The sequence below is a fragment of the Perca fluviatilis genome, chromosome 23, assembly GCF_010015445.1.
Source record: "Perca fluviatilis chromosome 23, GENO_Pfluv_1.0, whole genome shotgun sequence".
Taxonomy (NCBI): domain Eukaryota; kingdom Metazoa; phylum Chordata; class Actinopteri; order Perciformes; family Percidae; genus Perca; species Perca fluviatilis.
Genome location: NC_053134.1, coordinates 4,757,549 through 4,784,074, shown reverse-complemented (window position 1 = coordinate 4,784,074; position 26,526 = coordinate 4,757,549). Strand labels below are relative to the sequence as shown.

At 40.6% G+C, this 26,526-nt stretch overlaps 1 protein-coding gene across 1 annotated transcript; it reads left to right on the top strand.

Moving 5' to 3' along the window:
* Positions 1–1,315: 1,315 nt before the first annotated feature.
* Positions 1,316–26,478, top strand: cpm (carboxypeptidase M). The gene is given in 11 exon segments (XM_039792338.1): positions 1,316–1,380; positions 1,957–2,039; positions 7,170–7,349; positions 11,036–11,133; positions 17,835–17,996; positions 20,458–20,601; positions 20,970–21,075; positions 21,899–22,069; positions 23,737–23,889; positions 24,596–24,744; positions 24,837–26,478. Coding segments are annotated over 11 exon segments (1,554 nt in total). The 5' UTR covers positions 1,316–1,357; the 3' UTR covers positions 25,122–26,478.
* The last annotated feature ends 48 nt before the right edge of the window (positions 26,479–26,526 follow it).

Below are 26,526 nucleotides of genomic sequence, written 5' to 3'. Positions count from 1 at the left end.
TATAAAATATATATATTATATATATATATATATATATATAGGCCTTTCCATAGATAAAAAAAAAATGTTCCCCACATGATGAAATTAAAGTAGTACTTGTAGTTTGAAGCTGCAGCCAGCAGATGGCACCAAATCACCATAAAACAAACCTGGTGTCACAGATGCCTCCTGTCTGAATTCAGCTGGTTTTTCTTCTTCTAAATGATCCTGCTGTCAGAGTAAGACCGCTTCCCTCCATCACAGACTCTTTAGTCCTGTTTAGTCTCGCTAAAGAACCTCTGTCTGTTAAAACTTTGGATCCCTGCAGGGTTAACACCAGAGGATCTGGAGCTAGAACCATAATGATTTGTTTATGTTTAAAGCCCAAAAAATGAATGCAAAAAGACATACACATTACACATTAATCATATTTTAATTATTTTATTCTTCTTAAAATAGCATTTATGTATGCACTTTGATTACATGTGTCTTTTGAATGCAATGTAATAAATAAGCGCAATAATATAAATACATGGGATTAAAAGCTAAAAGGAAAAAGGCTCATATTACAGCATCTTTCAAACTATTCTGATGAAGTTTTTGCCACAGTGTCTTTTTCATGCTGCCACTTGGCAGCCCCAAAGTATAATCATTTTTTTAATTCCTTTACTGGTTTTAACTCATGGACTGCTAATATCAATGTTTTAATTGTAAGCACTACTAAACGTTAAACTTTACTCATAGACTGTTAATATTTACAGTCAATGTTTTAATTGTAAGCGCTATACAAACATTAAACTTTATTTATTAAAACGTGCTGAATGGGTCACTTGTAGGAGTCTCAAACTTCAAGATGAGGGACTTTAAATATTTGATTTCTAATAAAAGTCAGATCCATTAGCAGGTTAGGTTAATGGTCACAACACCCCAAAGATTTTTCTAAATAAATAAGATTATTATTGAATGACACAGACAGTATATTAGTTATATTAGCTTAGACGTCATAAATAACTCCCAACCTCCTGAAGGACTGAAGGACTCTTTGTCATGGCGCCTAACAATCTCTTTAGTGACCTCTACAACTTTTTGAAGGCCCCAACACTTCCCCAAGAAGTCCTACAACCTCTTCAAGAATTGCTACAATCTTCTCAGCCTCTTCAAGAAGTGCTACAATATCCTTAAGGACCCCTACAACTTCGATAAGGTCCCCAAAAACCTCTTCTTTCTCATTAAGCAAAGAAAGTAATGCTAGCATGCACCCTAACTAGAGTGGTAACGTTTAGCTAGGCTAGGCTAGTTAACATTCTTGGCATGTTAGCATTGTCAGTGTGAGCACGTTAGCAATCTTCCGTTAGCATTTAGCTAGCTCAATGCACCGATGTCTATTTTCTACACTCTATGGTAATTGGTTTTACACCCTCACAGAGCTTTTAGTATCAAACTGTGTCCAAAATTACTTTATATACTATCCGCCGTTGTATTTAAGTGTCCGACTTCAAAGTGGGTACATTTATTGTTACTTTTTATTTACTGAATTGTCACAGTGGAAGGAAAAGGGTAACATTAGGTTTATTTTTTTTTAACTAACGTTAAGTGCCCACCATGGATGTATTAGCTAAAGAGCCGTGCCCACAAATTATGTTAAAAAAAGTAAAAGTAAACAAAGATGAATGTTTGTGTCACTTTACAGTAAATGAACTTGAACTTAGGGGAGACACACATTCGTTACCAAAATGTGAATGAATATCACTCTGTTTCATTCATAGAGCTTGTTGAATCTGTTTGCGCCCAACAAAACACACACACACACACACACACACACACACACACACACACACACACACACACACACACACACACCTAAGCTCCGCCTCTCCGCGAGAGAGACAGGCAGACCCGCCGGTGAATAAGTAACATTCATTCACAGAAGCGGACAGACACATACAGGCCCGAGTTTAAACTGTCTCACCTCTGCAGGAGCAGCAGCCTCAGCCCCGTCACTGTGGTCGGTGTTGGTCGGTGTTCGAGTCGCATATACGGACCGGCGAAGCGGCAGACAGGTAAGACCTCTGACCGTCGGTACGGATAGAACTGTCTCTAATTAGTGCCTGATTATCGATCAGCAATCGGCGCTTCACTGCTTCAGGAACATCCCTATAGTGTTCCTAAAATATATCCCTGTACGTTTACTCAAGTACTGTACTTGACTACAAATTCAAGCTACTTTTACTTGAGTATTTCCATTTTAAGCTTCTTTATATTCTACTGTCAAAGGGAAATATTGTTCTTTTTATTACACTACATTTATCTGACAGCTTCAGTTACTTTACAGACTAATGCTTTATGCACAAGTTAACAATTCATCATGTTTTATAATATATGTTGTACATAGCCTTATTATACATTCAACTTCCCCACAGTGTATAAATGGTTCAAATCAGTTTCACCTCGAACAACTACAACAGTGAAATGCTAATTAGACATGAATGCATCAGTAATAATAATCCAGCAATACAATATAACGAGAGTAAAACACTCACATGTGTGTTTAGTCATTATGAGTATGTTTACTTTTGATAGGCTACTTCAATTAAGTGCATTTGCTAATAGATTTGCATACTTTCACATGAAAGACAGCAATGGTATTGCTACTTTTACTTAAGTAAAGGATCTGAGTGCTCCTTCCATCGCTGCCTTTATTTACGTTCTGATCCAAAAATACAATATCATATATTATTTTGGATAAAGATAACTTGGTGACATTCAAAGGCTCATAGGTCTATTTGTTTTTAGGCATTTTTATGCAGAAAAGTTACATTATATCTTTATGTAAAATACACAAAAACATAACAAAATCAAGAAAATCCGATAGAGGATACAAAAGTAAAGCCCTGGCTGAGTGAAGAGTTTTTAGGCAGATCAGGAGTACAAAAAGCATGTAGAGTACAAAGGTTCAGTTACTGTTTAATGAAACATCGAAATGGACAAAACACATGGTATGAATAAAAACAGATAAAACCCCATTTTAGATCTAAATTTGCTTCACTTTCTCATGTAACACACAAACAAAACAGTCATATCTAAGTTCATCAGTTTCTTCCTGCTGACAGGTTCAATTCAAAAGTCACTCACAACTTCCTGAGTTTCTGGATGAATGCTTCTGTTTCTGCACACATGCTCTGATCTCACCTTCCGTCACGGGTGGCTACGTCCACTTCTTTTCCTTTCTTTTATCCAGTCTAGGGTAGAGACCAAAAACAGAGTTAAAAGAGACAGAATGTTGGACACAAAGACAACTCGTAATGAATCATCACGTTGCTTTACAACTGAGTAAAATACACCCAGAAGCACAATAGATTTGTATCTCATATACAATGCAAATGCACATGCACATGCCCCAGCAGGCACCCAATGTGACACACATTCCTGCCAAATGGTTTCACATCTTTCCAATGAGTTACAGAAGAAGAAGACTGCAAGCCAATATAAAGCCTTTTTGTTCAAATCTAGAAAGAGGCTGGTTGGTCAGTGTGACGCTTATCAGTTCAATTTTCTAAGCACAAACGGACATTTGGAAAAACAGAAAAATTGATTCAAATATCCAATTTAAATTTTGTTTTTCCCACATTGACAAATAAAAAAATTGGATCTTTAACCTGTTTTTCCAATTCTCTGTTTTTTATTCAGAGGATCAGAAATTGAGAAAATTACAAAATTGTGTCTGAGCTAGGCGGAACGAGGGAGAGAATACCATTGCAGTATTGAATAATTGGAGCCCAGACACAATTTTGTAATTTTCTAAATTTCAGATCCTCCGAATAAAAACAGAAAATTGGAAAAACCGGTTAAAGATCAAATTTTTTAATTTGTCAAGGCGGAAAAAAATGAAAAATTGGATATTGGAACCAATTTTTCTGTTTTTCCAAATGTTTTTCCAAAGTTTGTGCTTAGAAAATTGAACTGATAAGCGTTACACTGACCCTGGTTGCTGCCACTTTTATGTCTATACTTGACTATGGTGATGTTTTTTATACATGCATGCTTCGTCTCAAAGTTTACATGCACTGGACACTGTGTACCATGGATCTCTGAGGTTCATCACTGGTTTTAAAGCCCTCACTCACCATTGTGAACTGTATGAACGTGTTTGATGGTCTTCTCTATCAACACGGAGACTTCAACACTGGCATATCTTCATATCCAAGGCTATTTTAGGTCTCCTTCCATCCTACCTTATGACCTATATCAGTGGAAATAGTACCGGGACTTACAATCTTCTTTCTCAGGATTTTTTCCTTCTGTCTGTTCCAAAGGTTAGAACTGAGCAGGGGGAAAAAGGCGTTAAAGTTTGCTGCTCCCTCTACATCAGGGGTGTCAAACTCAACTTCACTAAGGGCCACACTGGGAAATGAGAATCGCATCATGGGCCAGACATCTTTGACACAAATCCACTTTTGCGGAAAAAAAGGGTCCGTGCGCCGGGTGCATGGTTCAAAAGGGTTGTACTTAGTGTCTTCATTAATTCATAGGTGTGTTTTGGGCGTAATATGCAATAAACCAATCAGAGTGTCATCTCCCATTCCCTTTAACAGCCAGGTGCGTTTGTACCTTGCTATTATAATGGTGGATTTGTTAAAGCAGGAAGGAGAGATTTTTCAGGAGAAGAAACTGATCTGCTCATATATGGCTCGAGCACTATGCCACCAAAACTATTTCACATTGTAATATTTTTATTTTTAATCTTTTGCATGTGGGTGTGCTGCTGCGCGTTCCTGTGTGAGTAACAAGCATAGTGTGCGCGTGGTGTGCACAAGCCTAAAATATTTGCACTGTTAAAATAACAATGAAATGCTGCATTATTGACTTTAGACCATGTTTTTGTTGGTCAATGGCGCAATCGCTTCCCGCTGCCTCAAGATAGCAATACGCCCAGAATGCACCTGAACACACCTCCCTGTAAGACCAGCATGCCCATGGGCGCACAGAAGGGGCGCAGGTGCATTTGCTATTTAAACTAGCAAAGACACTTGGGTTGGCCTTTGCACTGCGCTGTGCCGGGTGCGAGATGGGGCCCAAAGTCAGCAAAAAAAGTTCCTTAGCCATCATAGGGTTTAGCAAATCAAGCAAAAACAATGATTCATTTTTTTTAACAATCTGTTTCACAGGCCTGAATATGCAAACTCACTGGTTGTCTCAAAGTCAGCACATCTGCCAAATTCTGTTTTGAGTGTCACATAATTACAGTTTGAGTTTCCCGTCTTTTTGGTTTGGTGCACGTCTAGAAGGGCCAAAATCTATTTTGAACCCAAATTGATCGCGGGCCGGTTTAACATTTGCGAGGGGGCGGATTTGGCCCACGGGCCTTGAGTTTGACACATGTGCTCTACATGGAACAAGTTACAGAAATCCATGAAACTTACTGAGCTGCTCTCATCTTTGCACACCCTGCACTAAACCATACATGCTTATTTTCATATTGTTATATTGTACATATTTAGGGCTGCAACTAACGATTATTTTCATCGTCAATTGATCTGTTGATTATTTTCTTGATTAATCGATTAGTTGTTTGGTCTCTAAAAGGTCAGAAAATGGTGAAAAATGTGGATCAGTGTTTCCCAAAGCCCAAAATGATGTCCTCAAATGTCATTTTGTCCACAACTCAAAGATATTCAGTGTACTGTCACAGAGGAGAGAAGAAACTAAAGTAGAAAAATCTTCACATTTAAGGAGTTGGAAGCAGAGAATTATTTACATAAACCGATTAATCGACGCCTCGGCATCGCCCAGTTAGATCCGGTTAATGTGGCTCGGGAAAGGGAAGTTTGGGGTCCCGCGCTGGAGCTGCAACCCCGGATAGGCGGATGGCGATTAATCAGTCCTTCCAGAAAAACGCTGAGTTTTTTTGTGATTGTTGCGGGCAAAAATCCTTGATTATGCAGCACGTTTTCTTAAAAAATGCGATGGAATATGCGGGATATTTATGCAATTTTATGCGATGAAATTGCGGGAACTTGCAAAAATTGCTGTTTGATGAAAAAGAGAAGAAAAGGTGATTTCCCCCAACACCCTGCTTTTTTAAACTTAATTTCCAAAAATAGTTTACAGATATTCAGTCACTGCAATAAGTAAACAAAAAAGATACAAAAATATATACAAATAATATAATATTAAAGTAAAAATAAAAGTAATACAAAAGATACAAAAGAGACAGACTTTCAAAAATCGTTAATAATATAGACAGCAGGAGCACTTAAAGAGATCTGAGTAGACATCAGATATTAAGATAGCTTTCTTATTGGATACCAACTTAAGAGACTCAAAGTATCAACCTCCAACACCTGCTTTTCGATGATGCTCACGTCGCGTAATTACGTCACTTTATAACGTCACTTCATAACGTCACTTCATAACGTTCCCATGGCAACAGGGGAAAATGGCTGCTCTTGTGTGAAGTAAACACAACATTTTTTTAACTTTCTGCTAAGATATATGCGACTTTTTGCAACGAAAATGCGGGGATTATGAAATCATGCAAGCACCGCATATTTTGCGCGGAAATCGGCAATTTATGTGGCGAAAGTGCGGCATATTTGAAAAAATTCGGCCCCCGCATATTGGACTTTGGCTGATTATGCATTGAATCATGCGATCGCATAATCGCGTTTTTCTGGAGGGACTGATTAATTTAATGGTTGACAACTAATCGATTAATCTTTGCCACTTTATTTGTTTATTTATGTTATTGTATCTTTTACATTTATTGTCTGTTGCCTTTTTAATATGTCCATGTTTATGTATGCATGCACCAAGGCAAATTCCTTGGAATTGTTACTTACTTGGCAATAAATCCTATTCTGATTCTGAACATTGATATTCAACATTCAACACGTTTGGTAGGGATGCAGATAGTGTGTTTTAATGAGTAACACTGAATGTAAACAGAACCTTTGTTTAGTTCCAGGACTTTTGACCTTTGTACCTGATAATAGATGTTTCATAACCAGCCATATTTCTGACAATCTGCTGCCTGAGGTTTTTCCTCATAAGCTTTTAATGAATTGGACCCACAACGAACAATAAATATTCCGTTTTTTTAAATAAGGTGAAATGTAGGTCAATGTATGACTCCCATTGAAATACACTTGAGTTCTTCCCACGTTAAACCTGTTGGCCATCTCCTCCTACAGGTCACGCTGCAGTGATGTCATCAGGCCTCCTCTTCCTCCATCTCTGCCTCATCTTCACCCTGGCCGCGACGTTGGAGTTTCGTTACCACAACAACCCTGAGATCGAGCAGTACCTCCTCCAGGTCAACGCCTCCAACCCCGCCATCACACACCTGTACAGCATCGGCCAGTCTGTCAGAGGTAACAGCACACCTGTCTGTCTGTCTGTCTGTCTGTCTGTCTGCCTGTCCGTCTGTCTGTGTCTTTCGTCTGGCCGGTGGCTGTCTGACTTTTTGTCTGTCCATCTGTCCAAAAATATCTCATAATTATATACTTTTGGTTTTCTAAATGCTTTGCAGCACAAGTGGTTTTCTACTTGCCTCTGAAGTTTATACATCTAAATTTTACATAGAGAAAATAGACCGATTACACACACACACACACACACACACACACACACACACACACACACACACACACACACACACACCACACAGTGGATGATGGTTGACTGATAAAGTGTCTGGTGTCAGTCACTATGGCAACCGTGAGACTGCCTTCAGTGTGTGTCTGGGTGGTGTTTGTGTGATCACATAACGGGACTGTAACGTCTTAATGTGGCTAATCACTCACACAGACACACACACACACACACACACACACACACACACACACACACACAGATAATCTGAGCTAATCTAAGACACCAGCTGGCCTGCGTCCAACGTGTGTGTGTGTGTGTGTGTGTGTCTGTGTGTGTCACAGACTTGCTGTGGCTTGCAGAGCTTCATTCATTCATCTGTATTAGTTACAGTAGTTATGTTTACATGGAAACGAATTTCTATTTTTCTGTTTGCTCACTAAAAAAACATCAGATGAGCCTTTTAACTTTCATAATCTGATTAAAAGAATAAAAAAGTAATGTATATATTATTTCAGATTACCTTTTTACTGAATACCTTACAAACTAACACATACACTTTTAGTTGTTTTCTTTGCTACATGTTTTAAAGTTTGATTTGTGCTTATATGCCTTTAAATCTAATGTATGTGGTTGTAATTTCATTAAGAAGTCGAGTACACAGTTTTGTTTGGTGCTTAAATGTTCAACGTTGTGTGAACACTGACGATGATTATGCACCGATGCACCGGCTGGACATCGGAATGTTTGCTTGGCTCAAAAAAACAAAAAAAACAAGCATTGGCCAAATGAAAAGTCTACACATCGGTATCGTCTGAGAAATTTGTAATCGATGCATCTGTAACGATGATCCCTTTTCAAAAGATGGTTAATGATCCCATGTTTTCTGCTGAGAACATGCATTAATCTCACATTGGTGGGTAAATATTAGCTCCAGTTTGAGTTCAAGTTAAAGAGTTAAGCTTCTGTCTTACTTGGAAAAGAAATACCTGGCCCATTTGACAACACTTACCTCTTTGTTTAAAGATGTTTCAAAAGCCTCAAAGACTCTTTGAACTATCTGCATGAAGAAATATTCAGTCTACTGAATGAAAATGTTTTAAAATTCAAACAAGGGCGCCCGGATAGCTCAGTTGGTAGAGTGGGTGCCCATATATAGAGGTTTAGTCATCGATGTAGCAGGCCTGGGTTCGACTCCGACCTGCGGCCCTTTGCTGGATGTCATTCTCCCTCTCTCTCCCCTTTCATGTCTTCTGCTGTCCTATCAAAATAAAGGCTGAAAATGCCCAAAAAATCTTTAAAAAAAGAATTCAAACAAAGATGTTAGCTGGAAAGTACATACATAGTATAGTATCCTTCCTATATTTGAATGACATGAGCCAAAACAAAAAAAAGAAACCAGGCCTCTATATTGCACCCGGGGCGCAGCGCAAAGCCCGACGCAGTTGTCAATTTCCCGTCCAGCGCCCACGTCGTTTAAATAGCAAACGCACCTGCACCCATCTTTGTACCCATGGGCGTGCTGGTCTTACAGGGAGGTGTGTTCAGGTGAGTTCTGGGCGTATCGCTATCTTGAGGCAGCGGGAAGTGATGGTGCCATTGACCAACAAAAACCTGGTCTAAAGTCAATAACGCAGCATTTCATTGTTATTTTTAACAGCAAATTAGTGTAATGAGCCTAGGCTCGTGCACAGCGCGCACACACTATGCTTGTTACACACAGAGGGAAGCGCAGCAGCACACAAAACATGCAAAAGAATACAAATAAAAATATCACGGTGCAAATCCGCCATCATAATAGCAATTATCAGACTCTGATTGGTGTATTGCATGTTACGCCCAAAATACACCTATGATTAATGAAGACACTAAGTACAACCCTTCAAGAACCAGGCGCCCGGCACACGTACCCTTTTTTCTGCCGTCAAACTAGCAAAAGTGGATTTGGACACGCCCTAAACACACCTGCAGCAGGCACTTCACACTGTGCGCTTAGATCATTAAAATAGGACCCTATACCTCCTAAACACCAGCATGTTAGTATTGTCATTGTGATCATGTTAGCATGCTGATGTTAGCATTTAGCTCAAAGCACCACTGTGTTAAAGTACAGCCAACTGTAGCATGGCTGCAGACATCTTTGTGTGTGAATATATTTTACTGTCCAGTTCGTCATGTTTTAGTGCCTCTTCACGTAACTCTCTGTCTGCATGGTTTTACAGTCCTCGTTTCTCAACCCACCATCTCATCCAAACAACATTTTCCCCTGAAAATCTTTGCTATTTCTGTCCATATTGTGAGATAAATTAACAAGACTAACTGGTCTTGACATACACAAGAGTTTGTATTTTTAGATATTTTATAAAAATTTGTTGCATATTGAACTGGGCCTACAATAAAAGCCTAAATCCTTTATACTGTACATACCTTTTTACTGCATAGAAAACTAAGCTATGAAAATAATTGTTGATTTTATAAATCATGTTTTAGTGTTAAACATACATGTGAATCCTCAGGATTAACTGTCTCTCTGGATGGCTACATTCGTGACTATCTTCTTACCTATAGGCCAGTAAGCCTATCATCAATATGTTTGTTTTCACATATAGGCTGATTTCAATTTGCTTATAATATGTTGGATTCATATTAAGACATTTTAATTTTTGAAAAAAACTTTCAAAAGTTCAAAAACTCCCTTTATTCATTTTGCCAGATGATGGTCTAGTACCGAAAACATTGCCTACTATTACATTTATTTTGTGCAAGTTATTGTGCGGGACTGAGTTTCTTTGCAACTTTTGACTTACTTATCCCCGTCTGACGCACACGTCTCACGTTATAGATGTTCAAAGTATTTTTCTGTACTGAAAATGAAAAAATTAACAATTTCGTGACCCCCCTGCAGTAACTCTGAGGACCCCTTAGGGGCCCCGGGAGATCTCTGCTTTAGGGGGTTCAAGCAGACGGTCCCCAGAAAAAAGGGGAATAATTTATGTAAGTAACACAATGACAGAATATATAACTATTTTGGTCATGGGTTTCATCAATTTCTGTAATAAAACATCTAAAAACAAAAATCCTATCGAGTGGGGGACACAATCTTAACCAAATGGGGGTTCGTGGTCTAATTTGTGTCAGTTTAGGGGTCCTTGACGTGAAAAAGTTTGAGAATCAGTGGTCTAGTCTTAGTAGATAAGTGATCATTTTCTGTGGATTCATCACTACACCTTCAACATTACACACGTCTCTCACATGTTTCTCCTGACTGTTTAGTATTTACTGGAGGCAACACGAGAGCCACGGAGGAGCAGTGGAATCCCAAGCCAGTGTCAGGAGTCGGTTTAGAGCTAAACTAAATCCACCTCCAGTCTTGTATTCACTATAAAAAAAAATTCCCTCAGAAACACACAAAAGTGTAACTTGTATAAATGTACAAAACCTCTCGTTCGCTCTCTTTCTCTCTCAGGCCAGCAGTTGTGGGTTTTGGCTCTGGGTCTCAGTCCTCGCCGTCACACCGTCGGCATCCCCGAGTTCAAATATGTGGCTAACATGCATGGAAACGAGGTGAGTGAACACACACACACACACACACACACACACACACATCAGGACCCCTCCCTGTTGACAGGAAGCTGGACTAAAAGGAGACTAAAGAGATCAACAAAAGCTATTCAAGTCAAACACACTCCACACACACTTTGTATTCAGACGACAGACTGTGTGTGTGTGTGTGTGTGTGTGTGTGTGTGTGTGTGTGTGTGTGTGTGTGTGTGTGTGTGTGTGTGTGTGTGTGTGTGTGTGTGTGTTGTGTGTGTTTTTGTGTGTATGTACGCTGAATCAACATTAAAGCATTAGACTGCATTATAAAACAAATCTATGGATTAATGATTCCATCAGAAGCAACCGACAGGAACTTTATTGACTGCAGTACAAGCATTACTGCCACAGCAAGGAAGAATAAATCTCACACTCAGGTATGCTTAGAAAGAGCTGGAGCAGTTCATTTAAATGCTCACAGTGCAGTGAGACAGTGGTGGATAAGCATTCAGATCTTTTACCTTTGTATGTTGCATTTTCCTGCTGTAGATGAAGAAGATATGTTTATTTATATTAGGACAATGCACATTAATCAACATGTCTGTAAATGCGCCAGTGTTAGCCAGTGGGCTAATTAAGATGTTTAAGGTTGTGTTAATTTTAACTCCTTCATATACTGTCGGGTAGTTTAATCTGCAGCAATGCATCATATTCTATAAGATCATTATGTTTGTAGCGTCGCTTTCCTGTGAGAACCACGTATCTCTACACATTCAACTTTTCACGGTGTCAGAAAAACAGCTGTTTTTAGCTTTATAACGATGCATTTTCCAGCTGATCCGAGAGGCTTTTTAAAGACTTTATTTAGCTTAGAAGTAGGAGAATTTTCTCAACACACAAAAGAAAACACTTCATCTTTCAGTTAGTTAGTTGGGTACAAATGTAAACGGTATACATTTAAAGTTTTAAAGAAATAAGACTAATAAGAAAATAAATATGGGTTAGGAGGAATAAGCAAATGAAAAAGCAAAAAATGGTGTAAAGGAAACTCCTAACAACCTCTGACCAGCATCTGGTTACCATGGTGATGGCCAACTCCTGATCAGACTGTGTGTGTGTGTGTGTGTGTGTGTGTGTGTGTGTGTGTGTGTGTGTGTGTGTGTGTGTGTGTGTGTGTGTGTGTGTGTGTGTGTGTGTGTGTGTGTGTGTGTGTGTGTGTGTGTGTGTCAATGGAAATGTCCTTAAATAGACAAGTCACGCCTCGACACACACGCACACACACACTTGCACAGTGTGTTACACAGTCAGCAAACAGAGTCAGTGGAGTGTGTCGGTTTGGAGGAAACGTCCAGAAAAAGGCCTTTTCACTGAGTCCACTCACACACACACACACACACACACACACACACACACATTATAACAGCAGGAATGTAGCCTCTATGGAAAAGTTGAAAAGGTGTCGTGGGGAGATCATTGTGTGTGATAATGTTAGCAGTTCCCAGAAAACATCTCTGTGTCACAGGAAGGTTTTTTTTCCCTGTGAGCCTGACAAACACACGTTACGCCCTCTTTATACTGTGAAGATGATGTCATTTTGTGTCTGCGGTGACGAAGATGAAGAGTAGTGAGCTTGATTTCAATATCTTTTATCTTATTCCTGGTTAGGGTTGGGTACCGAAACGTGGTGCCAATAGAGCACCGGTTCCGACGTAAACGGTAGTAACGAGACCGAATAAGAACGAAAATTTCGGTGCCTGACTTCTTTTTTTTTCAGAAGCATCGCTGCACAGGCAAGCTAAGTTACCGTTAGCTAGTAGCTGGATTAAACCCAATGGTTGAAATGCTGACAGCTTACGTTAAGCGGTGTAAAGTGTGACTGTATTTCACTGTAGAGGATTCCAACACCGGGACCTAACAGTCTGACTGCAACTGCCGTTGTCGGAAAAACAACACAGACGGTGCGTTTACTTGAAACTCGCCAGCCCTTTGGTGCATTCAAAGTTATTGTAAAATACCATTTTCCCATCTGGTGCTTGTTTTTGTCGTTTACCAGCAATTTACTGGTGAAATAAAGTAACTGTTATAAGTTATTGTTATTACCGTTATTAATAAATCATTTAATTTTGACCATATGGCCTTAGCAATAAACAAGCCGTTCGTTAATGTCGCCAACTGTCATTTTGTGCTCATTTTTTATATTTTATATTCTAAACATTATAAAACGGTGCCGGTGCCTAAACTGAAATATATATATATTTCAGTTTAGGCACCGGCACCGTTTTAAAAGTATCGTTTTAGCACCGGTATCGAAAAAAAAGTTTGGAGTTGGAGAGATTGAATATTTTACATTCACGACCGACCTGTGGTCCAGCCACACTATGGAGCCGTATATAAGTTAGGGATGCACCGATCCGACTTTTTCAGTCCCGATACCGATGCCTCGAATTTATGTATCTGCCGATACCCGATACCGATCCGATACCGTTGTTGAATTAATAATAAACTGTATACCTTCCACCTTATACCTTCCTTCCACCATGTGGAAGAGACTAAAGGCACCAGACTCTTCCTAAGTAAACAGTACTTTCCTGTCTAAGACAAAATAACATAGATGTAATGTATTGAATTCTTATTTATTTGTACACTGAACTCTTCCAGCATGCAACACACGTGCGACAGAGGGGGAAAAAAACTAACAAAACTGGATCGGCCCGTGGATCTGTTCATTTTTTCGATCCCCGATCCAGCTATTTTGTCAATATCTGGACGATATCCGATCTTAATATCGGATCAGTGCACCCCTAATATAAGTCTCACTGTGCACTACATTGTTATGAATCTATGAATATTGTTACGATGCAGTTTCCCATAACTTTTGTAAATTTTACATATGTTTAAAAATATCGAAATTAATATTGATATCGTAATATTCATAATCAATATCGCAATATCACATTTTGTCAATATCGTGCAACCTTACTAATGTATGAGTAACACACTGACTATAAATAAGTACCTCATACAACCACACTTGAAAAGATCCAAACTGTCCCTTTAATGACGTTGGTATTGCAGCAGATGAATGGTGTCAGATGTTGTGCTATAACGTATGGGTGTAATGTACGAGTGACCACGTATTTCTGGCCATTTGCCGTACTATGCGTGAGGTGCACACATTCTTGTCACACATTCTGTTTGGTATAAATACCCCTGTTTGTGTAGGAAAAGGCGTATGCGTGTTTTTTTGTACCCGCTCATCTAGCCCCTGGTGGGAAACTGTGTTGTTTGGCAAAACTTCCAAAAACACAGGAAGCAAACAACGTCCACGATACGACAGAAAATCAAACCCTGGGACAGAAAGAGGTCAGATGAGTGAGGATGTATCTGTCGTCAATGTTCAGATGAGCAGAAATGGAAAAAAAAACTGTCTCGTTCCGACAGAAGCAGAAATGCAGCCTGCCTTGTTGGATAATAATCACTTCTGTGTGTGTTAGTTTGTTTACTCATATCTCTGATCCTGAGAACTGGTATGTTCAGAAATGTCAAATCACATAGATGTCTTTCTACAGCTTTAATCTGCTCACATCACACTTAACAGCTCCAACTTGCTAAACTTCTCTTGGGAGCCTGTCAGTGACAGTATCTGTACTGTCGCTCTGCATGTCAACAAACACATATTATTGAATATTTCAACTATTGGATGGATTGCCATGACATTTTGCGCAAATTTTTGTTCCCCAGAGATTGAATTCTCATGATTTTGAGGATCCTAACTTTTCCTGTAGCACCACAATGAAGTTCGTTTTTTTTTTTTTTTTCTTTTAAAGATTATTTTTAGGGCATTTTAGGCCTTTATTTGATAGGACAGCTTAGACATGAAAGGGGAGAGAGAGGGGGAATGACATGCAGCAAAGGACCACAGGTCGGAGTCGAACCTGGGCACGCCGCGTCGAGGACTGAGCCTCCGTACGTGGGCGGACATACTCCTGTCTCTGATTGGCTTACCCTGGTATTCTTACTCTAACCCTAACCAGTCTCACTCCTCATGCCTAAACCTTACCAATCCAACCAACAAAGGAAACGCATACTAGCCAATCACAGGCGTAATGAAAATAATCATTAGCAAAGATCCTCTTTACTAAAGCCAATGGTATAAAACAGTACACACTTCCTGTCTCCTAAATGGGCGTGGCTTCGTTTGAATCTGTAAAGTGAGAGAACTCTTGTTATGATTGGATACTATAAATAAAATTGAATTGAATTGCATAGTTTTGTTAGGGCGTTCACGAACGTTCGCTGACATTAGCTTATCTATGTTGCCAGATCTGCGAGAGTTTGGTCCTGAGACAGAAACAGGTCTTAAAAGAAGTTTCTCCTGATGTGTCCGTCTGAAAAATGCCATTTTAGTGTCAGAATGTTCTGGAGATACGTGGCTTGTGAAGAATGGCTCCAATGTTTACTTTGGTGACTATGGGGCGAAATAATCGCTAATAATCTGTGTTCACGTTCACTTCTCTCGTTGGAATCAATACACCCAGGACCTGCCGCTAGTCTCCTAAAGAGGCATGGTGGCGGAGAAACCAACAGGACTCAGATACAGGAAACTACTCTGAGTGGGGGCGTCTCGGTTCTAAACCGTCTCTGTCATTAGTTACACCCTAGAGGACACTTAATTAGATTCCAAGCAACTGTGGAGTCAGCCAGACGAAGCCAACTGAGTTCACAGATACACTGAATAAAAGAGCAACATGCAGCCACCGCCTTTCGACTCTCATCTGCTCACAGTATCCGTTTTGTTTTCTTACATTAATTGTGTAGGTTTAAAAAAAGAACATTGTGTGTTTGTGTACGTGTGGGCGAGAGAGGGACTGAGATTTCCTGTGTTTTCTAACTCAGCGGCAAACTCCTACACAGGCCCTGCTGTCTTTGACTCTGGAACTGTTATTGTTTCTGAGGACATTTTAACTGAAGTGAGGCACGCTGAGCGTTAGCTTACATCTGCTAATGCACAGCAACATAAACAGCACTGGACTGTTGTGATCTTGTCTAATCTAAACTTCTTTGAACTTAGAAAGGAAAACTGCCCTTTCACAAGCCCTTTCACTGCTGATCAGTTTTTTTCAAATGGAAACACCAGAGCCAGAATTAAAGATACTTTTTATCATTAAAAGTATCTGATATAATATCATTTGGGGTGAGAAATGTGGCATGATTTATTAATCAGTTTAATTACAGACATTCAAGGTGTTTTAAGGGATAGTTTGGATGTTTTAAAGAGTGGTTGTATGAGATACTTCTCCATAGTCATTGAGTTAGCGACAGTAGATGGTGGTCGGCACTGTAGCAATGCACTGCTGTGGGCAGCAGTTAAACATATTTTAGTGATTCCGAAAAAATATATATATTTTTGTGTTTCACAACAGCATGAAAAAAACAATATTACAATGTTACAAATCATTAAAATACACAAGGCTTAAAGGTATAGTTTGGATGTTTTTCTTCTTCATTTTGCTGTTTTAAAGGCTTAGTTTGAATTCACCAAAGTCCCACAAACTAACTAACCGATGGAGGCAGCGGTAGAGCAGCAACTCCCGTGTTCTGCGAGGTAAAATTACTGTTTTTGTCAGAGGAGTCTGGTGGCTTTGAAGAGAGCAGAGATAACGGCTTCAGTTCCCCGTCGTAAACGGCTGTCTGACAGCAAGGTGAAGCGGTGAAAATATTCTAAATATAGTGTACATTTAAAGCTCCTGTCCGCTTCTCCAAACTGGAGGGCGTGCCGACCGCCAGCTACTGTAGCTAACACACTGACTATGGAGAAGTAGCTCATACAACCACACTTCAAAAGATCTGGACTATCCCTTTAATTGCTTGATCACATACATGATAAAGCATGAAAACAACAGCAGCTGGAAAGCAGAGAGTGCAGCAAGAGTGCTCATATGCCTAGATCCTAATCTAACATGAAAAAGATAGATTTTTCTGGTATCGATCTTATTAACGCTGGTAGCAAAACTCAAGGAACATGTTACCCATTGCAAAAGTGTGGCTCATTGCTGGGTTTTTATGATATAGCAGGCTGCGATACACACACAATACTTGTCGGTGGATACATAAATTGTTGGTTTGACTCGCGCACATTGGATTGTTGGCAGTATAGAGAGAAAAGAGGGAGACAGTTTAGACTTTGAGCAAAACAAAATGATGGCCTGAGGCAGCGCTAGTCCTAACAAGTGTGTGCTTTTTACACACATGCGCACACACACAGACACGTACACACCCCCCCCCCTTTTCACCTTTCCCACCCTTCTCTCTTTCTGCCTCTTGAGGCTCTCATTCATTCACAAAGTTTTTTTTAAACTCTCTGTCTCATAAAAACAGCCTCTGACTCGTCTCTGGATCGCATTTCGATTCCTCGCAGACTCACGACATCACTTCCTCCCCTTGTTTCCAGCAGGAAAGAACATGCATCCTGCTGAAATGTCATGTCATCTAGTTTGGATAGAGGAATGAATGAATAAAAGTATGAAACTGAGCAGCAGTGACAAGAGGAAGTTTAACAATAGTTGTAGCTTGTGTTCATTCTAAAGCACCAGACTTCATTCAACTTGTAATCACTTAAAAGCCAGAAGTTACTCAGTATCTATACTGCTCTTTTTCATGTTTAGTTATTTAAATGATACTTTTGGTCAATTTTAACTTACATAAAATTGGTGTACATGTGTGTGCAGGTTCTTGGCCGGGTGGTGCTGCTACAGCTAATCGACGACCTGGTGCGTGGTTACCGTAACAACGAAACGTGGTCATTGCAGTTACTCAACAGCACCCGCATCCACATCCTGCCGACGATGAACCCAGACGGCTTCGATGAATCGGACACAATTACCAGTAGCGTCGATTAGCTAAGTAGACACGACGAGTGTGCCCTGGCGAAAGGAAAATAAGGCTTTTATGACAACTCCTGCCATAACTTCGATCTAAATAGTTAAACTATACAGATATATTTGTCCTGTATGGTGTCACACAACAAACTCCACATGTACAATACTCACGTTTTCCTCACGAACGCACAAATCAACATCGAGGAAACACTGAACACGACAACCATCTTCTTCATACAGGGTTAAAACGTCTTCCCCTTTCATGTCTTCAGCTGTCCTATATAAATAAAGGCCTAAAAATGCCCAAAAAAGTATCTTGTGCATGCGTGCATGTCAGACAAAATGTCAAAACAAGACCTAAAAGTCTTGAGACGACACGCACACTTAAATGTGTATAGACTACACTATGGAACCCTCCAACGCCCAACACTGATAAGCAGGAAACCAGACGCACACTGTAGATCTGTATCTCTCTCACACACACACACACACACACACACACACACACAGATTACAGTCACAGTAAAAGCCTCTAAGTATCTAATTATAAGTGTTTTGACTTATTCTAATGAACTGTATATCGGGGCCTCTTATGTGTGTCTATTTGATTGTATTATAATAACATTGTATGGACTCACAAGAAGATGTTAACCGTTACATTTTAGGGTTTGGATTTGTGTTTAAAGCCACTGAACACCCACACAGATGATTTCAGTTATTGTAGCTGATTAGACCTCTGCTTAGGTTTAAGTGGGCCGGAGCTTAGATGGGAATTTATTAGGTCACACTTGCTTTCTACCAATAAGAATAATAAAGCTGTCATTTGTCCTGCCCTAACGGATGCAACAAAGCTAACAGGAGACTCAGGAAGATGTCAATCAATCAGTCTATACACACCCACAGAGGTCTAATCAGCCAGATTAACTCACAACACCTTTTATTATTTATCCTGCTCTTTTAGATTTAGTATCCCCTTTTATGTGTGTGTGTGTGTGTGTGTGTGTGTGTGTGTGTGTGTGTGTGTGTGTGTGTGTGTGTGTGTGTGTGTGTGTGTGTGTGTGTGTGTGTGTGTGTGTGTGTGTGTGTGTGTGTGTGTGTGTGTGTGTGTGTGCGTGTGTGCGTGTGTGTGTGTGTGCGTGCGTGCGTGCGTGTGCGTGGTCCGTTTGAGGTCCCCACTTTTCCAAACCGTACAAGGAAACGTTTCACTGGAGCAACTTAAAGTGGAAAGAATCAGCCAATGAGATTATTTCACTTTCAGTCAGGGACAAAAACAAACTTATTTAAAGAATGTTATTAAATCAAATGTAAGTTTTATTAATCTCCTGAAGTGATGTCTCGTTTTTAAAGTAATGACACATTGGCTCACCCCATTGGCTGAATTGTTTTCTGGTTTGTAAAAAAAGGACTTGTTGATTTGATTCAGACAAAAATCTGGTTCCTACAATGAAATAATATTGTTGTTTTTTTTAGTTACGGACTAAAAAAGAGACATTTACACTGAACTAAAGTGGAAGAAGTACTCGTTATTCGTTACTTAAGTAAAAGTACCAGTACAGTGGTGTATAAAACGCTTAATAACAAGTAAAAGTGCAAAAAAATTATCAGCAAAATGTATTTGTGAAAGCGGTTCTGCAGTAAAATCGACCTCCGCTGTATAAAGCGACACTCACTCCCTTGTGGCAGCAAGACCGTGGGAAACTGAAGTGCCTTGCCCATGGGGGCCTCGGCAGCAACTGCTGTATCTCTTGGACTAACTACATTGATGAGTGAAATATCTGGATGGATTGTAATAACTTTGATCACTTAACTTTACATCTAGCCTGGGTGAACTATTCATTTAAAACCATAATCAAATTATTTATATGTGTTCACATACTTGGCTAATAAAGCTGATTCTGATACCTGTCAGCATGGCTGTAGAGTCTTTGTCTTGTTTGCTTGACAAATGACTAAAATTATTAATTTTATTTATTTATTTATTTATTTATTAGGACAACACACATTAAACAACAAAATGTGTTGGCCATATGCTTATTGACAACAGTAGTCCTTTGGCGAGATGTTTTGAGACCAGAGCAACAGGTACATTAGTAAAGTAATATATCATCAATACCCACATTCAGACAGTACATTTAGTAAGCAAGCAGGCAATGCGAAACAACAAAATACAGCCAAGCAACTCAGATTTTAGCCATTTTTTGACACATGCAAACATGCGGAGCAGCAATAAACAATGAGACATACATAAAATACAATCAAATAAATTATAAAGTCAAAAAAAATGGATAAAGCTGGAATCGACTAATCGTTTCAGCATTAAAAGAAAAAAAAAAAAAGCATGTCTGATATTAACCACGATGTCTCAGATTAGGGGTTGAGCTAAAGACAAAAATGAAACCTGGGCGACCAATGCTGCTGACCTCCAATCCTGAAAAGGTGCTGTTGTGTTAAATGAGCCCCTGAAGATAGTCAGTCCCCAGGAATACAGTGAACAGCCCATGTCTCTGTCAATTTCAGGGCCAACTATAACGGCGTTGATCTGAACAGGAACTTCCCCGATGCTTTCGCTGGTCTCCGGAGGCAGCCGCAGCTCGCCGAGAAGAATCGTGAGGCAGAGGTCGGTGTGTTCAGATGCAGAAACAGATTATCGTAGTATTGCGTGTGTTTTCACAGCCTGATATATCAGAAAAAAACACATCATTGAGCCACTCTGCTGCACTGGGTGACATGTTCCTTCATCACCATGAACACACACACTGTAGTTTATTCTGACTCAATCCCACACACACCGTCCTGCTGCCACAAGTACTCACTAGAGCACCAAATGGGGATAAATCCGCCGCGGAATATAGTCCCCAACAAATGCACTATTTCCTCCTCTTTGTTTAAGAAAAAAATATACCAGCTTTATCCTTTAAACAATATTTAAAATATGTGTTTTAAGTCCCCTCTGTGATTGGCAGGTTACTGTGCGATGTGTTTCAGGTCAGAGCTGTGATTGGCTGGTTGAGGACTGAGAGTTTTGTTCTCTCTGCCAACCTTCATGGAGGTGCTTTGGTGGCCAGTTATCCTTACGACAACAGCAACGGAGGTAAACACACACACACACACACACACACACACACAAAGTAACTGTAGTTTCATAGTACTGTCAAACAGCAGTATTACTTCACGTTTGTTGGTTTAGAAGTGTCCACAACCGAGTGAGGTGGAACGTTAAACAACAATAAGACCATAACTCAATAAAGGCAAAAGTAGGTGGTCCACAACAATCCAATGACAATATTTTGATATAATTATTTTTAGCAGATGGAGAAAGAGAGACCGGAAACAACAAACTTAGACTCGTGATATTGTTGAGCAGCGTCAGATAAATATTCAAGTTCATATGAGCAACTTTCCCACACACTGCGATCAGAACCAAATGCAGATCTACTTTTTTGGGTCAAAAACCAACCATGGAGAGCAAACCAGCAGCCTTTACTATAAATCATTAATCATAAATAATTTTGCTCATTTACAGTATGTTATATTTTATTTTGAAAAACGTTTTCTTTAATTCATGCTTTTATATTTTATTTTGATGACTTAGCTTATCCTTTTAGTTGTTTAGTTGTCATAGCCTCAATGTCTTTAGTGAATCACTTTTAATTACCCTATGTATAAAATGTCTCTCATTTAAACATAATTTTAATTTCTACAGTATTATATTTATACTTTTGCAAAAAACATTGCCAGCTATTAAATTATTTTTTGCAAGTTAGACAGTGTGCGGGAGGTTTATCGCAACTTTTGTACTGCCCGTCCCCCTCCGACGCATCTGTCTCACGTCATAGATGTGCAACGTATTTTTCTATTCTGATTTTTGGGGCTTAAAAAAATACACAAAATACAACTCACATCCGTTTCCCCAGGCAGCGAGCTGGTGGGCGGGGCCAGCGTCCCCCCTGATGACGATGTGTTCGTCCACCTAGCCAAGGTTTACTCCTACAACCACGCTTCTATGTACCAGGGTGACCGCTGCGGTGACAGCAGGCCGTTCCTGGAGGGCATCACCAACGGATACCAGTGGTACCCTTTGGCAGGTCAGCACGTCGCCTTAATTAAAGTCATGTTTTTTTCAGACATCGACCCTGAAGCGCTTACTTTTTAGCTTCATAAAGGACACACTACTTTCTGCAACTGCACTGAGTGTTGACATTTTAGCACAGCAGAGTTGTTCGGTGTGAATTCCTAGAAGGACTTCAGTTGAAACCTGCAGAGGATGAGACAGATACTAAACACTGATCGGCCTCCTCTGGTTTCCTGCTGCAGAAACCTGATCACTGCAACCCGATCACCTCACTGACAGCAGCTTTACCTGAGGGAACTGTACACTGCAGCTGTACACGGGGACGCTGCTGGATATTATGGTCATCCACGATCCAAATAATGTAATGATACTTTAGTTTAATTCAACTTCTGGTTTGTGTCATGTCATAAACAAAGTCTAGTCTGCCAGTTAGTCCGTGTACATGCACGCTGGTGTCCTTTTAAAAGGTAATTTCAGTATTTTTCAACCTGGACCCTATTTTCAATGCATTGGTGTCTAAGTGACGGGGCTGCAATGTTATTCTATAGCGCAAATGTGCACCCTCAATTTCGTCCACTAAAAGTGACGGTCTCTCAGAATAATAATTTGAGCATGTCAGAGGCAAAACAAGCACTTTAAATGGACGGAAACTGAAGGTGCGCAATAGCCCTTTAACGTTACATTGCAGCTTGTTTCGCTGCTGCCAACTGTAGCAGTGTTGCTTAAGACTGGACCAATGTCAAAGATTGTTGTTCCCATCAGTCACTTAGACACAAAAACATGGGAAAATAGGTTGAAAAATACAGAAGTTACCCTTTAATAAGTCCAACTCTTGTTATACTCATAAAAACCTGGTTATTCTGAAGTTCTGTGCAGACAGTCAGTGTCTTTGTTTTATTATCCAATATTTATTTAAATGCTATTGACATTACACAGTTGACAGTACAAACAAAGCCAAAATAGTCCTGATTAAGTGCTGAGTTGAGGGCACACCTGCACACATACATGCACCGTCCTGGCGACAAGGTGGCGCAAGGTTACAAAAAGCCATAGATTTGGTTTGAAATTGTGTTGGGAAATTTCTTTCTCTCGAACAGCCGGCGTATGCATGCAATAGATAGATAGAGAGATAGATAGATAGAGAGATGGACGTACGGGCGGACAGACAGACAAAGCAGTGACCAAAATTCTCCTTTGACAAGGTTCATTGGAAACTCACACCTTTAAAACATACATTTATAACATAGAAAACAGCAGCTGTACAGTGTCTTTCATTATGTTATTCAGAGTGGTTATTCCAGAGGGAATTAAAGATTTCTTGCAACAGTTTTTCCGGGCCAGTGGAACTTTGTTCCGCTTGCCTGATGGTAGTAACTGGAAAGAGTGGTAGAGGGGGTCAGAGGGGTCCTCTGTGATCAGGTTGGCTTTCCTGATCACAGAGCGGTTGTACATACTATGTGTGCACATGCTCTAAAAAAAAAAAAAGCTTTTTCACGGCAGACATGTCGACATGTCATAGCAGGAAAAGCACAGGTGTATTCAAAACCATGAATGATGGCTGCATTCCACTTAGGAGAGGCCCCCTTTACTTCCTACAATACTGTATGTATCTGCTTATAATACATTTAAACAGATATTTTACATTTTATTTTAAGTGTGTGTGTGTGTGTGTGTATGTAGGTGGGATGCAGGACTATAACTATGTGTGGGCGCAGTGTTTGGAGTTGACTCTGGAGATTTCCTGCTGCAAGTTTCCTCCAGTCCAACAACTTCCTGCTCTGTGGACGGAGAACAGGAAGTCTCTGCTGGCCTTCATCCAGCAGGTCCACCTGGGTCAGTACCCATCTGTCTACCTGTCTGTCTGTATCTTTACCTGTCTTTCTTTTTAACTGTCTATGTGTTAACCTGTGTGTTTACCTGTCTGTGTCTGTACTGTACTTGTCTGACCACTTGTTTACCTGTCTGCCTGCCTGTCTGTATCTTTACCTGTCTGTCTGTATCTTTATCTGTCAATGTGTTCACTTGTGTGTTTAACAGTCTGTGTCATTGTGTCCACCTGCCTTTCTCCTTACCTGCCTTTCTGTCTACTTGTTTACCTGTCTGTCTGTATCTTTACCTGTCTTTGTGTCCAACTGGGTCATTACCTGTCTGTGTACCTGTCTACCTGTTTCTGTCCCCATCTGTCTCTGTGTCCACCTGTCTGTCTGTCTACCTCTATTTGTTTACCTGACTGTCTCTATCTGCGAGTCTACCTTTATGTCTCGTTACACGTGTGCGCTTTTCTGTCTACCTGTCTGTCTTTTGTGTCTACCTGTCTTTCTCTTTCCCTGCCTGTCTGTCCACTTGTTTACCTGTCTGCGGTAAACACAGACAGCACCGTGTATCTGTTTGACTGTGTCTCCCCGCTTTTCCCTTTATCTGTCTGTCTCTTCCCTGCTATTAAACTGAAACTGACCCCAGATCAACACTTAACTTGATACCGTGTGTGTGTGTGTGTGTGTGTGTGTGTGTGTGCGCGCGTGCGTGCGTGTGTGTTCAGGGGTCAAAGGTCGTGTTTTCGATGGCTCCGGAGTGCCGGTCCAGAACGCGGTGGTGGAGGTCGAAGGTCGCACCAATATGTGTCCATTCAGAACCGACCGACACGGAGAGTACTACCGACTGCTGCTGCCTGGAAACTACAGCTTCACAGTAAACACACACAGCGATGACGTCTGAACAGCGTGGGCATTATACACATTTGATAGTGGCACTAACTTTCTTCTGGTCTCTTTGATCGACAGGTGACGTACCCGGGTCACGAGGTTTTGACGGAGACTCTTAACGTCCCGCACGGTCCCGATCGCTACTCGGCCATGAAACACGACTTCATGTTACGCCGCATCACCACCTCGGCTAACCCCACCCAGGCTAACCCCACCCAGGCTAACCCCACCCAGGCTAGCCTCACCCCTAGCTGCGACTACAATTTACGTCTGGAGGCGGGCGGAGTCGTCCCCGGGCCCACGTGGACGGGGCTGGGCGCGGGGCTCGGCCTGGCGGCGGCGCTCCGATCCCTGGTTGGCTGAAGCTGCCTGGCGCTCGGCGCGACGCTCGCGGGTTTGATCCCTCAGCCTGCAAGAAAACAAACAACAAGAGGTCCTGCAGAGGTTTCTGGAGGTTCACCATTCGCCACCAGCTTCGTCACCATAGAAGTATTCAAACTCAAGGGCAAGGGGAGGGGGGGGGGGAGTTAAAAGCCCTAATCACGGCAGAAAGTTCACATGTCCTCACCTAATAGGTGGTGCTGGAAGCTTTGGGACGTGGTGACTACTCGCCAAGTCGTTTTCACAGAAGACATTACATTACACAACATACACAAATTTATTTTTCACTTTTGTTAACATTGTGAGATAAGGCACGGCCTTGAGTGCCCTGCTAGTTAATGCAGCAATGATTTGGGAAATCCCTTCTAAGAAGTGAAATGAACTACTGAAGAGCTGACCATGTGAGAAAAATATTTATCTACTTTGTATTTCTAGAAAGAAATAGTTTTTTTCAATACCAATTCAGGAGCGCTCCTAAGACGAGGAAGAACTAAAAAAAAAGACAATAATAGTGCAGCCACACTGCCACTTTCCTGCATCATAGAGAGACGTTCTGCACATGAAGAAACAGGTTTTTCGCTGAGAGATTATTGTATTTAAATGGATCACAGGAGAAAAAACTGCTGCCTGGGGATTCAGTCTTCCCTGCTGAAATGTTCCAGCGTGTGATGAGGCTCATTAAGTGTGGTGGAGCTAGACCATTATATGTGAGCAGCAGCACTTTAAAATAAAAAAAAAATGAGCACTTGCAGGCACTGGTTTTAGAGAGGGTAGTATTTAAACCAGAGAAAAGGGAAATTGCAGTAGTCGAGCGTCGAAACGAAGCCACCCTGATGACGCCACACGTTAATCATCCGTCTGAACTCATTGAGGTGCGTTGGAATTTCGGCTCCAGATGATTCAGACAGTCATCACACATGTTCTTACAGGCATTCATCCTTTCTGCTTATTTCATTTATTTTTGTGTGGGCAGTGGTTCCCAACCTGAGGCGTGAGACCCCCCGACAGGGTGGCAAAATAATCTGAGGGGTCACAAGGTGGATAACAAGATAGGAAATAAGAGAAAAATCTAATTTCTGCAACACAAATGACCTCTTTTGTTTAAATTTGCTTGTTTTATTGTGAAATATTATCTTGTTTCTGATGTTCATTGCTAGTAAACGTCCATAAATCTGCTTAAAATCATGGGGGGGGAATATTCATAATGTGGAAACAACATGGACGCTACAAAGACGATGTGTTGTATTTTATTGCTCAGAGCGTTTAAACATGTTGATAGCTCTTTCCCGTATTTACCTGACTTAATAGGTCAACGTTAATAAATAACTTTTCTAACTAATCAAGGTCAATCTTAGCCTGACAAGCCAGACCCACATCCAGATGTTGA